The sequence below is a fragment of the Pyrus communis genome, chromosome 15 (genome assembly GCF_963583255.1).
Source record: "Pyrus communis chromosome 15, drPyrComm1.1, whole genome shotgun sequence".
NCBI classification, from domain to species: Eukaryota; Viridiplantae; Streptophyta; class Magnoliopsida; order Rosales; family Rosaceae; genus Pyrus; species Pyrus communis.
Window position 1 is genome coordinate 3,866,167 of NC_084817.1, and position 14,350 is coordinate 3,880,516.

Consider the following 14,350-nt stretch of genomic DNA (forward strand, 5'->3'; position numbering starts at 1 on the left):
CATGCATAATACGTCGGCGTGTAAAATTTTCTCAGAAAAGACCCGTACGTTGAAAGTTATAAAACGGCGACAACTGATGAGTCCCACTCGCACACTTTCCCAATCTGAACTCGAAAAACTCTCGCGCAGCTCGCAAGTATAACAGTCGTCGTCGCTGCTATGGAGCAGTTCAAAGGCCAGCCCCGGCTTCCGAAATTTGCCGTCCCGAAACGGTACGACGTAAGGCTGAAGCCGGACCTCGCCGCCTGCAAATTCGGCGGCTCCGTCGACATCGACCTGGATATCGTCGCCGATACCAAATTCGTCGTCCTCAACGCCACCGAACTCTTCGTCAATGCCGGCTCTGTCTCTTTCGCTCACAGAGGCTCGTCCAAGGTAATCGATGCGCATTTGCTTTTCAAATTTGTAGAACTGACTGAAAAAAGAAGTAGAAAGGAGAGTGAGGTGTTTGGCTGATGAAAATTTTCATTCTTTTTATGTTGATTTGTTAATTAATACTCGATCAGTAAGTCTAAGTTCAATTAATCAATTGTTGATTAGTTTTAATTTTGGTTTAATCACTGCTCTGTTCATGATTTGTGGGCAAGTGAATGGATTGGAATTGATAAGATGATTGTAACGTTGTCAACTTTACTGCCTTGTTTGGCTGCACGGATAACGTAGGAAATGGAAAGATTATTTGGAATTCATTTAGTGCGTTGTTTGGCTACTGTATCTTTACTGAATGAGTAACTGAATGTTTGAGCAGGTGTTCAAGCCTACGAAGGCCGAGACGTTCGAAGATGATGGAATTTTGGTTTTGGAGTTTGGAGAGACGCTTCTGATTGGGTCTGGAGTTTTGGCTATTGAGTTTGAAGGAATTTTGAATGACAAGATGAAGGGTTTCTACAAAAGGTAGTTTTTGAATGCAGGAACTTTTGCGCAGTCCATCTTCGATTGTTCGTTCAGTATTATCATGTCCCAATGGTATAGATATGTCTAAGATTTGATTTGTTTCTTGCAGTGTATATGAGCACAACGGTGAGAAGAAAAATATGGCAGTTACGCAGTTTGAACCTGTTGATGCCAGGCGGTGCTTTCCGTGTTGGGATGAACCTGCTTGCAAGGTTATTCTCTCTCTCTCTCTCTCTCACACACACACACACACAGTTGACTTAAGATATTGATTTTCATCAGTATCAAGTGATAATGTTTACACCATTCTGGATATACATTGTTATAAATGCATTTTTGAGACTTGGAAAAAAGAGATCTGTTGTTTATGGTGGTGGTATAGATGAGAAATCAATCTTCCCGTTCTGGTTAAATTGTTCAAATATAGAGATTATGACTTGCTGGCTATTTGGTTGGCAGGCTACATTCAAGATTACACTTGATGGTGTTCCGTCTGAACTAGTAGCCCTCTCTAACATGCCGATTCAAGAAGAAAAATTGAATGGACATCTGAAGACAGTTTCATATGTGGAAACACCAATTATGTCTACATATTTGGTGGCCATTGTTGTCGGATTGTTTGATTACGTTGAAGATCATACTTCTGATGGTAAACTCCTACACAATATCCTTAGTTTCATGTGTATGTCAGTGCAACCTTTTCCTTGATGATGTCACATTTGATGTCGTTACAGGGGTCAAAGTGCGGGTATATTGTCAAGTTGGTAAGGCAGACCAGGGGAAGATTGCTTTGCACGTTGCTGTCAAGACACTTGAATTGTATACAGAGTATGTGTAAAAGTTACTAATCATTCATATTCAAGTTGGCAATTGCACTTGATGCATGTTATGGACTATTGTAGCAGTTTTTCTAGATTTTTTTGCCTTTTCATTATAGAGATAAAAAAGGATTTGCCATGGTCTTTATAGATTTGGAAAAAGCGTGAGATAGGGTCCCAAGAAAAATTCTTTGGAGGATTCTAGAGTAGAAAAAAGTACGAGTAGCATATATCTAAGCAATAAAGGATATGGATGATGGAGCAAGGACTTCAGTAAGAACTCATGAAAGACAAAACGAAAGCTTTCCCATAACCATAGGGTTACACCAAGGCTCACCTTTAAGTCCTTACCTTTTTGCATTGGTAATGGACAAGCTTTCGGGACATATTCAAGATGATATCACTTGGTGTATGCTTTGCTTAACCTTTGGCGGGAAGTGTTGGAATCTAAAGGTCTACGTCTAAGGTCAAAGACAGAGTATAGAGATTGCAAGTTAAGTGAAAATGGGGGTTCAGATGAGATAGGGTGAGGATTGGAAATTAGGAAGTACCAAAGAGTGAACGCTTTTGTTGTCTTGGATCTATCTTGCAAAATAATGGAGAATTAAACTGAGATCTCAACCATAGAATGCAAGTTGGACATATGAAGTGGAAGAGTGCATTGGGTGTGTTGTGCAATCGTTGTATGCCACTAAAGCTCAAGGGAAAATGTTATAGGACGGTAATATGGTCAACAATGCTTTATGGCACGGACTGTTGGGTTGTCAAAAAGCAACACGTGCAAAAAATGAGTAGTGAAGATGAGAATGCTTCATGGGATGTGTTGGCACACAAGGAATTATATGAGTAAGAACGAGGATATCTGAGGTAAAGTAGCAGTGGCCGCAATTGAAGATAAGATGAGAGAAAATCGTTTAAAGTGGTTTGGACACATGAACCGAAGATAAAAGAAACTTTAAGAAATGATACGTTGTACTTGGAGCTAACGGAAGACGACTAAGAGATGGAGCTTCAAGGCAAAAGGGGTGGAGGAAGGCCTAGGATGACTTGGAAAGAAACTTTAAGAAAAGATATGTTGTACTTGGAGCTAACGGAAGACTTGTCGCAAAACCGAGCATAGTGGCATTCTAGGATTCATACAGCCAACCCCACTTAGTGGGTTAGGGTTAAGGCTTGGTTGTTGTTGTACTTATGCTGCATTACATTCCATTTAATGTGAACTCATTGATAAGTTCTGCAGATACTTTGCTGTGCCATACCCATTGCCCAAATTGGATATGGTTGCAATACCTGATTTTGCTTTCGGCGCGATGGAGAATTATGGTTTAGTTACATACCGAGAAACAGCTTTGCTTTTTGATGAACAACATTCTGCAGCTGCCAACAAGCAAAGGGTAAAATGCGCATCCTGAATGTCACTGCTTTCAGAATTATCTTGGTTAATATGGTAGGGAGGTATAGTTTTAGCACTCAATGACATGTTTAATCACTTTATTTGGTTTTGGTTAAAGGTTGCGACTGTCGTGGCTCATGAATTGGCACACCAGTGGTTTGGCAATCTTGTAACAATGGAATGGTGGACGCATTTATGGCTGAATGAGGGATTTGCAACATGGGTATAACTTCATATCATTGTTCTACTTGTTAGTTTCCATGCTTTTGTACTTATAAAGAAGTATTTTAATGTCATTAGGTGAGCTATTTAGCTACTGATAGCTTATACCCAGAGTGGAAAATATGGACTCAGTTTCTTGATGAAGTCACTACTGGTCTTAAGCTGGATGGGCTTGAAGAATCTCACCCCATTGAGGTACTTATTCGTGCACTTGGTCTTTCTTGGGTTTCATTTTAATTTTAATTTCCTAAAGTTTGCTATTTCCTGGCATCGAATCTGGATCATCTGCACAGAAGGCTTTAAATAGTAATATTCACCACTATAGTTTTCAAGGCGTCATTAATTGGAGAGTATTAGTGTATATAAGTCTCTCAGGTATATACCGTATATTATGTTTTAATCTGTTCTTTTTGGCCAGGTTGAGATCAATCATGCTGCTGAGGTTGATGAAATATTTGATGCGATAAGTTATAAAAAAGGTGCTACTGTTATTCGGATGCTACAAAGCTATCTAGGTGCTGAAGTCTTCCAGGTATGTCCTTTGATTTGTCAACTAGTGTGCTTGAAGGTTGAAGGAACTATCTTATTTTCTATGATATAAAAAAGTTGAGTTAATTACATGCTACTTTTTAATGCATCCAGAGGTCACTTGCTTCATATATCAAAAAGCATGCTTACTCAAATGCAAAGACAGAAGATTTGTGGGCTGCCCTTGAGGAGGGATCTGGTGAACCTGTAAACAAACTAATGAATTCATGGACACAGCAGAAGGGTTACCCGGTTATTTCTGTCAAAGTCAAAGATCAGAAATTGGAGTTTGATCAGGTTTCCTTATGTTTGCTTCTTTCAAAGTTGTTTGGTTATCAAATGAAATTCTGAAAGATCCTCTCGAGCTCTAATGCACATATAAGCTGTTAAGTCATTTGTTTAGGTTTTATTCCACGGTACAAGGACATGAACAAAGATCTAATAAGTAAATTAATGTATGGCAGACACAATTCTACTCAAGCGGTTCCCAAGGTGATGGGCAATGGATTGTGCCGATCACATTATCCTGTGGCTCGTATGATGTACGCAAGAATTTCCTACTACAAGCGAAGTCTGAAACTCTTGACATAAAGGAATATCTGGGTTGCTCAGTAGGAAAGGCTGGATGTGGAGGCACAAGCAACAAAGACAATGCTTTATGCAGTTGGATAAAAGTCAATGTGGATCAGACTGGTTTTTACAGAGTGAAATATGAGGATGAGCTTGCAGCTGCGCTTAGAAATGCTATCGAAAAGAAGCAATTGTCTGAAACTGACAGATTTGGTAATCATCATTTCGTACATGTGCTTGTTTATCTCTTTGATAGTGAAAGTTTTAACCAATTTTTTTTTTCCTTTCATAGGCATTTTGGATGATTCCTTTGCCCTGTCAATGGCTCGCAAGCAGTCTTTTGCTTCATTGCTTACCTTGTTGAGTGCATACAGAGAGGAACTTGACTATATCGTGCTGTCAAATTTGATTACTGTAATGATCGCCCCTGCATTGTGTTTATGTTACTGCATTGATGACCTTGGCCTGATTCTGGTCCTCATGTTTCACAGATAAGTTATAATCTGGCAAGAATTGCAGCCGATGCTGTACCCGGACTACTGGATCACATTAAACAATTCTTTATTGGACTTTTCCAGTATTCTGCAGAGTAAGCTTGTTCTTTTCTCAACAACTCAAATGCCTACGTAGATACACTATCAGGACACAAGATTTGCTTGTCTTTTTCTTTAATTTTGTTCAAAGTTTATCATTTATGATGGAATTTCTTTACAGGAGGCTTGGTTGGCAGCCTAAACCGGGCGAAAGCCATTTAGATGCAATGTTGAGAGGAGAAATTTTGACTGCACTTGCTGTTTTTGGTCATGACCTGACGTTAGATGAAGCAAGTAGGCGTTTTCATGCCTTCATAGAAGACAGAAACACGCCCCTCCTTCCCCCAGACATTAGAAAGGTTGTTTTGGCGTAAATCATTAATTACACATACGTAATTAAACTTTTAAGTTCATCGTTGATGTTAATTATGGACTACTGTTGCAGGCGGCATATGTGGCTGTAATGCAAAGAACAAGCGTATCTGACCGATCAGGCTATGAATCTCTTGTTAGACTCTACAGAGAGAGTGATCTAAGCCAGGAAAAAACCCGCATTCTAGGTAAACATAAGTAATTAGTAAAATAATGCTGAATATATGAGGCTGTTAGATTGTAGCAGTAATTGATGTGTCTGTGCCTGTAGGTTCTTTAGCGTCTTGTCCCGATCCCAATATTACACTGGAAGTTCTCCACTTTATATTGACTCCTGAGGTATTTCAGATTTTCTCTCTCTTAATTGGAGGTTGAAGTTTTATACTAGTAATAACTTTGAGAATCTTAAAGCTTGATGATATACTGACTTTAATGCCCGTCCACGTAGGTTCGCAGTCAGGATGCTGTATTCGGACTTGCTGTTAGTAATGAAGGTCGGGAAACAGCTTGGACGTGGATGAAGGTAACTCTCACTGATTTACGACATACTACAAAATGTTTCCCACTTTTGTGGATTTTATCTTTCTTTTCCCACTTTCGTTACTATGATTCATTTTTCCATTTGGATTATCCGAAACACAGGACAACTGGGAGCACATCTCAAAGACCTGGGGGTCTGGATTTCTAATTACTCGCTTTGTCAGTGCAATTGTTTCACCGGTTCGTTCTTTCTTTCTCTAGAAACTTTCGCTCTTATGCTCGAGGTCTTTTGTTGTGCAACTTAGATTTCTAATACCTTGTTATTTCCTTCTACCTTCCTCTGCAGTTTGCTTCGTTTGACAAGGTTAAGGAAGTAGATGAGTTCTTCAAAGCACATCCCAACCCGAAGATAACTAGAACAGTGAAGCAGAGCATTGAGCGGGTGCAAATCAACGCCAAGTGGGTTCAGAGTGTTCAGAGCGAGAGAAACCTTGCCGATGTCGCGACGGAGTTGGCGTACCCGAAATACTAGGGCTCCATGTTTGGCTGCTTCTGTTTTTAAACGAAGATTATGTCTGGGACTGGATTTCCAAACTTATGTAACTTGAACTTGCCAAAACAAAGAATAAAGAGACATAAATAATTGCACTAGTATTCTCTCATGAAAAATGCAACCATTGCTTGAATCTCGTGTGATCTTTTATAAGATGGAGACTGATAACAACACGTAACGCTGTTACGGTTGCAAAAACAAGTTACTCCGCTTGATTGTCGTATGTTTTCTGAACCGAATATAATGTATACATAATTTATGTAGAATCTAGAATTCGAAAAACGTAAAGTTAGGTCATGCATTATGGTGAATGTTCCTGCTATCAGGGCTGCAAAAATATCGAGATAAAAATTGTTGTTTTGGAAGAACCTGATTGCGTGATAATATGGATGAATTGGTTTGATGCAAAAAAAACTTCAACGTTAGATTCCTAAGCGCAGTGGTATGAGCATGCTAATAACGTGTTGGTAAGCGTAATGGTAGGAGCGTGTTAATAACATGTTGTAGCCTATTTTATCTGACAAGAAGGTAAGGGCTGGCAGCAAGGGTAGAGAGATGTGTTTGTAGAATCGTAGGGGAATTGTGTATTGAGGATGTTGTTATTCCTCCTACGTAGTGCCTTTATTTATGGTAGTAAAAGAAGAGAAGAAATTCTTCATCCACATGGTAGTGCCTTTATTTATAGTAGTAAAAGGAGAGAAAAAATCCTTCATCCCCAAGGAATACAAGTCCATATAGGAAATAATAACTAGAATCAAATCAAATCTAAGATTTACACACTTAAATTAGGAAAATTCATAACAATACTTTAATTTTTCAGACCTATTTAATCATTTCTTTGTAACATAATACCGATCCTCCCCTTCTTCAAATTTCTTTTGTTGTTGGTTTTTGCCTTATTTTTGCTTTCTTTCCCCTGCAACATCAAATTATCATCTTTATATTCTACAAAATATATTTTTTTTGGCGCAAAATCTCTTATAAACAATAAAAAAACGACAACATAAAACTTAAATAACTTTTTATCTAAACCGTGGTTCAAATTGGGAGGATGCCTGCCTTCGCGCAATTGGTGGCTGGCTGGGGTTGGACATGCTCTAAAATCACCTCATGCATACTCCTCAGTCCTCATGAGTTGGAATTTCATATGGATTGTAATTTTATTTTGAATTTTTGCATTGGAAACTGGTTAACGTAAAAAACCAAGGCTATGTTGAAGCACATTCAATCATAAAACTAGATTTTCTTCGAAAATTAAATATTTTTCAAGTAAATTTTGTTGCCTTTCACTAACTTGTGTCTTTATCAGTTTAAGACTCTCTTCAAAGTGAGCTTACTGAAATGCTCATTTTCAACTACTCACTTTTGAAACATAGATTTGAGAACCTTGCCTGGGAATTTTTTTTTTTAATTTTTTTTAATTCCATGGGAACCAATAATCCTTTGCTTATGAAATTATTCCAAGCCATTAGGCCTATTAGTGTAACAAATCAACGAATATATGCATGAGTACCACTGCCCCATTGGTGAACAATTTTTACTTTACTAGTGCATTTGATTCGAATGTGACAGACATAACTTACTTACAATATTGCTAACTTTTTGTCGTAGGTTTTCCCGATTACTTATAGTGTAAGTTGTACGAGTCACTTCAACATGGGATTTGGATGAGAAACTTGGACAACGAAATGATACACACATGTTATCAGTGTCGTCTGACAAAACTTGAGATCTTATAAAACTAATTGGTAATATGTGAAGTGGTTCAACTATTCATAAACACATGCAAGATCCCTCATTTTCTCGACGTGAGATTGATACTCTTAACACGTCACCTCATGTATAACGAATTTTCATGTTTAATACGTGGACTACACAAATCAGGTGGCACGGAGCATGTATGGCCATTAAGCTTCACAAGTGGGACAACTTGCTCTGATACCATGAAAAAAGTTGAGTTTCCACCATAAAACCAATTGGCCCTCACTTTTTCAAAGTGAGATTGGTACTCTTAGCATCTCATTAACGCATACTCTAAATAAATATAGCATCACAAGCATCCTCACTACCAACATAAATAGATTCATACCAAATAATAATAAATTTTGACAAAAAAACTAAAATAATAAACAATACTATGTAACATGTTACACTGGGACTTAAGTCTCACCTGGGTGAGCATTTGAAGTCAAGTCACGCATAAATTCTTAGGTTATATGTTAATCAACAACATGTTTAAAAAATGGACGGCTCTGATGAAATTTGCACTACTAAGCAAAAGCAAGATGAAAAAGAAGTGATGAAAAACTGCAAGAGAATCTTTTGATTTTCCAAATTATTCACTCATTATTCAAAAGCATGTAGTATAAGAAACTATTAGCTTTTTGAGAAATTTCCAAATGGACAATTTCTACGAAATTTTTCTTCACTCATTATTCAAAAGCATGAAGTATAAGACACTATGATTTGTTGTAAATATGGTGCATATCCACGCTGGCCACTAATCCACTAAGGTACAAGTGGGAATAAGGGATGTCTTCTATTGTCTACTGAAGTTTGCTGCATACTAGTCCTATTTTCTATATAAATACAAACCCCACACAACATCGATGTAATAAGTTCACGGAAGACACTGCGAAAGAAAGCAAGAGAAATAATATCAGTATCTCTCACCTCCTCTGTAATATTTTTGTGTTATAGTGATAGTGTGATACTTTACACCTGCTTCACTCATGTCCTTAGCAAAAGTTATCTCTCTAACTTTTGCCTATTTACAACACGTTATCATCAGGCCGTTCTGAAAGGATTCTGTTATCCTTTGGAGTAAGAAGATTCCTAGCTGCTACTGTAGCGGTTATGTTATTCTTCATCATAGAGTCTCCAACTGTAAGAGGGCCATTAGAAGATAAAAAGGATGGGCGCCATATATTATCCTGACACAGCTCGTCTGTATCCCTCCTGAGACTCAAATTTAAACAAAGGTTAAATAGGCAAACTATTTTCAGAAATGATGAAAGAAAAATGAGGTCAGATAAAATCTCAAAAGCGCAAGAAAGAGAAAATTCTACATGCAGCAATTTTTTCCGAGCGTACGTTTTTTAACATAATTGATGCCTCTATAAAAGAAGAAGCAATAAGGCCACTTGTTCAAAAATCGAAGAGACACCGCTCTTCGAATTTCAAAAGCCGGATTTCCTAAATGAAAGTTTGTCGGTACCTTTCACACGCAATCTCAGTTTTTTTGGATATCACGTGCAACTTTATAAAAATCTCTGACAAAGCTGAAATTGCATGAATCTTACTGTTCTAATTACACCATAGTTGCTGACAAGAGTAAATGCAGAGCACCACTACTTACTATTGAGAAAACTCTATATATGTCGACCTTCGTCTTTCATGGCAAGACAGACTTGCAAGAATACCTAAACTCTTCCTCCTCTTCGAGAATGCATCTTCAACAAAGCATATTGAAATACTCAGCTTTCTTCCTCTCCGAGAATACCTCTTCAAACAAGTCACACCATAGCAAAAGTATCTCATATCATCAGGGTGAACATATCCCCAATCAAGGGTTCCAAATGTTGAATGATATATGGTGAATCAAATTCAACATAAATTCTCAGTTTACGTTGATGCCTTATTTTAGTACGTTGTGGCAGTGCAATAGACACATAGATAACTCAACCAAAAACTCGTAAATGTTAATGTTTAGCCGGTGCCCAAACATGAGTTGTACTGAGAAATATTGATGGTTGGCAACTGGTTTCAACTTAACTAATAATGCATTATGTAAAATGGTATGTACCCATCTTGCAATTTTGTTTTCATGAGCAGAGCGCGGATAATCAATTTTATCTGCTTAATAAATGTTTTTACTAAATCATTTTTGGGTATGGACATGAGGAACATGACGTTCAATATCAATGCCTAGTGATATGCAATAATCATCAAGATTTTGAGATGTAAACTCTCCAACAAATATACATTATATCATCATTTACATAAATCAAGGAACTCCAGGTCCTTATTTAATAGTCTGTGGACTGAGACTCTTATGTCCTTTATTACAATTAAGTTGTGGCAATTCGGCTTTTCAAACTTAAGGTACTCATCAAGGAACTTCATGTCCAATCTTAAGGATCAAAGGATTTCATGCCCGATCTTTTTGTATGATGGAACTTCGGGTCCAATTATTTTATATAATAAGAATCAAGAAACTACAGGTTCTGATCTGATCAAGGAACTTCGGGTCCTATATATACTCATCGTAACAAAAGAGAAATACAATAAATAAATTAAAACAATAGACGGTAATTTTAGCTGTGAATAAATTGCATTTAATTAAAATGAAGCTTTTGACAAGGGCTTTAATTCAGTATCATTCACATAAATATCGAAGATTTAAAGCAAATAAAATGCAACGATTAAGTCCTCATCTTATGCTTTTTCTTTTTCTTAGTCTACCACTTCTTTTGTTTCATTCTTTTTATTTTTTATTTTCATTTCACAACTCTAAATCCTTTTAATTACTAAGGAAGTAATAGTAACAATAAGTTTCAATCGGTGTTCCTCCTCCGGTGAATTTCGAAAAAGTCAAAACGGTTTCCATAAATTTTGGAGTCAAGAGTATCTGCAACTTATAAGAAGATCAAACCGTTAGATTTAGCTTAAATTTTAGTTTGATATGGATAAGTGGATACCAAACAATTTTATAAGAAATAATTTCGATCTGAGCTACTAAAATGGAGTTTTGGTACTCATAAGGTGTCTGTCCAATTTTCTGCAGAAATTGGAAATTGGTTTGGTATTTCAGGTATCTGGGATGATCACACTGTTGGAATTTTTTGAAAATTTGATATGTTGTAGGTACTGGGCGGAAGAACAACTTTGAAGAAGAAAGTATTTCAATCTGAGGTCCGCAAGTTGGAATTCCGAGGCTGTTTATATGGCTGTCAGATTATCTACAAATTTTAAGTCTGTACTCTTTTGCTTCTGCAAAAGATGATATACAATCATATAACAATATATAAATATATATATATATATATATATATATATATATTTGCTTCAGGAAAATCAGTAGTACAAATTTCATTGCGATCAAAGATGGTGTAGTGCAATAGCCCATCTTGAGCTGCATATTTTTTACCGCAATTTTAAGTGGTGCGGTATAATCCCCTGTCCTACTCAGCATATTTAAACTACTCTGCATATTTAAATTTTCTTGCTGTTTAAGTGGTGCGGAATAATCGTCCATACTATGTTTATTTCAATGAGAATGGTGCAGTACAATCGCCCTTCTCATTAATTATGTAAATCTCGAGCCTGAAGTTTCGAATGCTTATCATTTTGGCCTGAAGATCAAAATGAAAAATTTGTAAGAATCAGAAGATCTAACACTATATTCCTCTAGAAATACATATTATTACAAGTTCTTATATATTTCATCTTTTTTTCATAAAATAAAATAAAATAGGGAACTTGGCACAACTTGATTTTGTTGCCCTGGATATTACTGGGAAGAACTACCTTATCTGGATAGTGGATACCAAGATCCATCTGGAGGCAGGGATTCTTGAAGACACCATTAGGGAGAAGGACACCATCTGGAGGCAGTCCATCCTCTTAAGATCGGGCGAAGGCCACGATCGTTATTTGTCGCCACCTTGATGAATGACTAAATAGTGAGTACCTAACGGTTGAAGATCCATTAACTCTTTAGAAGGCATTGAGAAACAGATACAATCACCAGAAAACAGTGATTCTTCCAAGGGCTCGTTATGAGTGGACACACCTAAGGATCCATGATTTCAAGTTAGTGGCTGAGTACAATTTTGCGATGTTCAGAATTAGCTCCCAAATGAAACTTCGTGGGGAAACCATAATTGAGAAGGATATGTTGAAAAAGACGTTTAACAACTTTCATGCCTCCAATGTGCTCATGCAGCAGCAGTATAGAGAGTGAGGCTTCACTAAATACAACCCGCTGATATCTGTGCTCCTGGTAGCTAAACAAAATAATGAGCTCCTGATGAAAAATCATCAGTCCCGACCTATTGAATCTACACCATTCCCATAAGTAAATGATGCTTCCCTTGAAGTGAACGCCACATCTTCTGGTGGTAATAATCTTAAACAAGGACGTGGCCACAAGTAAGGCCGGTGGAACAGGAAAGGCAAGAATCATGGTGTCTAGTTTCACAACCAGATTCCAACACAAAATTCAAGCCTGAGTTTTAAAAATGTAAATCGCCACAAAGGAAAAACTCATGTGAACAATGTTCCTAGAAACTTTGAAGGAGTCTGCTATGAGTGTTGTGGCAATGAGCATTGAGCGTGTACATGTCGTACCCCAAAATATTTGGTGGATCTATATCAAGCCACCTTCAAGGAGAAATGTGTCGAGACCAATTTCTTCGACCAGGCTAGACTAATGGATATACCTAATCCAGTGCTCAACTTATCAGGGCAGTTGAACACAACCCACTTAGATGCCTCAGACTTCATTGTGGAAAGAGGGAGTGAAGTGTACCGGTCTGATTGAATCATTTATGTTTGATGTATTTTTATTCTGAACTTGTAGTTTAAAAGTCGCATTTCAATTCAATAAAAGTGATATTTCAATTTCCTTTTATTATGAATAAATTGTTTTTTAACTATGATTCCATTTACTCAGAAAGCATGGATAAAAACTGTGGTTATTCTCAAAATATGAGAAATGGCGGAGCTATTTGTCTTGTAGACAGCGCAACCACGCATACAATACTTCGTGATCAAAAGTATTTCTCAAACTTAATGCTTACAAAAGTAAGGGTAACAACAATATCAGGCTAATCATATGTAATTGAAGGCTCAGAGTAAGCTCAGATTATGTTACCAAATGGAACAATATTGTTCATACAAAATGTGTTGTATGCTATTCGATCTACCCAAAATTTGTTGAGTTTCAATGACATACGTTTAAATAGATACCACATTGAAACAAAAAATGCAGAAAATGTGGAGTATTTATGCGTTACCTCCAATGATACCCAAAAGTGTATATTGAAGAAGTTGCGAGATTTGTTGAGTGGATTATATTATACATACATAAAGACAGTTGAACCACATATTGTCATGATCTAAAAGTTCATTATTCAAAGGTTTCCATGCTTTGGCATGACCTTCTGGGCCATCCAGGATCCACCATGATGCGTAGTATCATTACCATCTCTAATAGACACCCATTATTAAGCACACACATTGCTATCTTAAATGATAACCCTTGCAAAGCTTGTTCTCAAGGGAAGTTGGTAATAGCTCGCACTGTTCCTCATGTCCATACTCAAAATGGTTTAGCAGAATCATTGATCAATCAGATTTAGTTAATAGCTCGCACTCTGCTCATGAAAACAAAATTGCCAGTTTCTGAATGGGAACATGCCATCTTACATGTTGCATCATTGGTTCGATTGAAACTTATAGCCAACCACCAATACTCCTCAGTACAACTCGTGTTTGGATATCAGCCAAACATTTCACATTTACGAATTTTTTTTTATTGTGTTGTTTATGTGCCTATTGCACCGCCGTTTTAACGAGTCAATCGAAGACTTATGACCATCCAAAGGGGAGTGTTGTAAAATAGTGTATGTCCACTAAAATAATTAAATAATGAGCAAGTTGCCCTTCCACTAACTGTCGAAGCTTTATTCCTACGACTACTATTTTCTATATAAATACAAACCTCACACAACACCAAAGTATAGAGACTTACGGCAGAGAGAGAGGAAGGAAGAAGAAGAAAGAAAGAAAGAGAGGAAAAAGAGAGGAGAAAATAGTGAGACTTATCTTTGTAATCTTAATCATTCACATACTACTGTGCCAACCCATAACCTTCCATATTTATTTATTTATTCATTTTTTATTTTCTTTTCTATATGGTGTGGATGCAACATCAGAAACCTTTGTCCTTTTCTCCTTTTGTGTCAGCATCATACACCAAAAT

General features: G+C 37.1%; 1 protein-coding gene across 1 annotated transcript; it reads left to right on the forward strand.

The window, feature by feature from the left end:
- Window positions 1-113: 113 nt before the first annotated feature.
- Window positions 114-6,464, forward strand: LOC137717917 (aminopeptidase M1-like). The gene is made up of 19 exons (XM_068457422.1): window positions 114-375; window positions 749-894; window positions 1,004-1,106; window positions 1,354-1,543; window positions 1,629-1,722; window positions 2,953-3,106; window positions 3,224-3,328; window positions 3,406-3,522; window positions 3,746-3,859; window positions 3,970-4,152; window positions 4,320-4,638; window positions 4,718-4,839; window positions 4,917-5,014; window positions 5,140-5,317; window positions 5,404-5,518; window positions 5,602-5,669; window positions 5,779-5,853; window positions 5,973-6,050; window positions 6,157-6,464. Exons 1-19 carry the CDS (start codon window positions 160-162, stop codon window positions 6,340-6,342), a joined length of 2,661 nt encoding a protein of 886 aa, XP_068313523.1. The 5' UTR covers window positions 114-159; the 3' UTR covers window positions 6,343-6,464.
- Window positions 6,465-14,350: the final 7,886 nt, after the last annotated feature.

Coding starts and splice junctions, on each gene's coding strand:
- LOC137717917 (XM_068457422.1), top strand. CDS start 160: ATGGAGCAGTTCAAAGGCCAGCCCCGGCTTCCGAAATTTGCCGTCCCG. Junction 5,015..5,139: donor CTTTTCCAGTATTCTGCAGA/GTAAGCTTGTTC, acceptor ATTTCTTTACAG/GAGGCTTGGTTGGCAGCCTA. Junction 5,318..5,403: donor TTCCCCCAGACATTAGAAAG/GTTGTTTTGGCG, acceptor CTACTGTTGCAG/GCGGCATATGTGGCTGTAAT.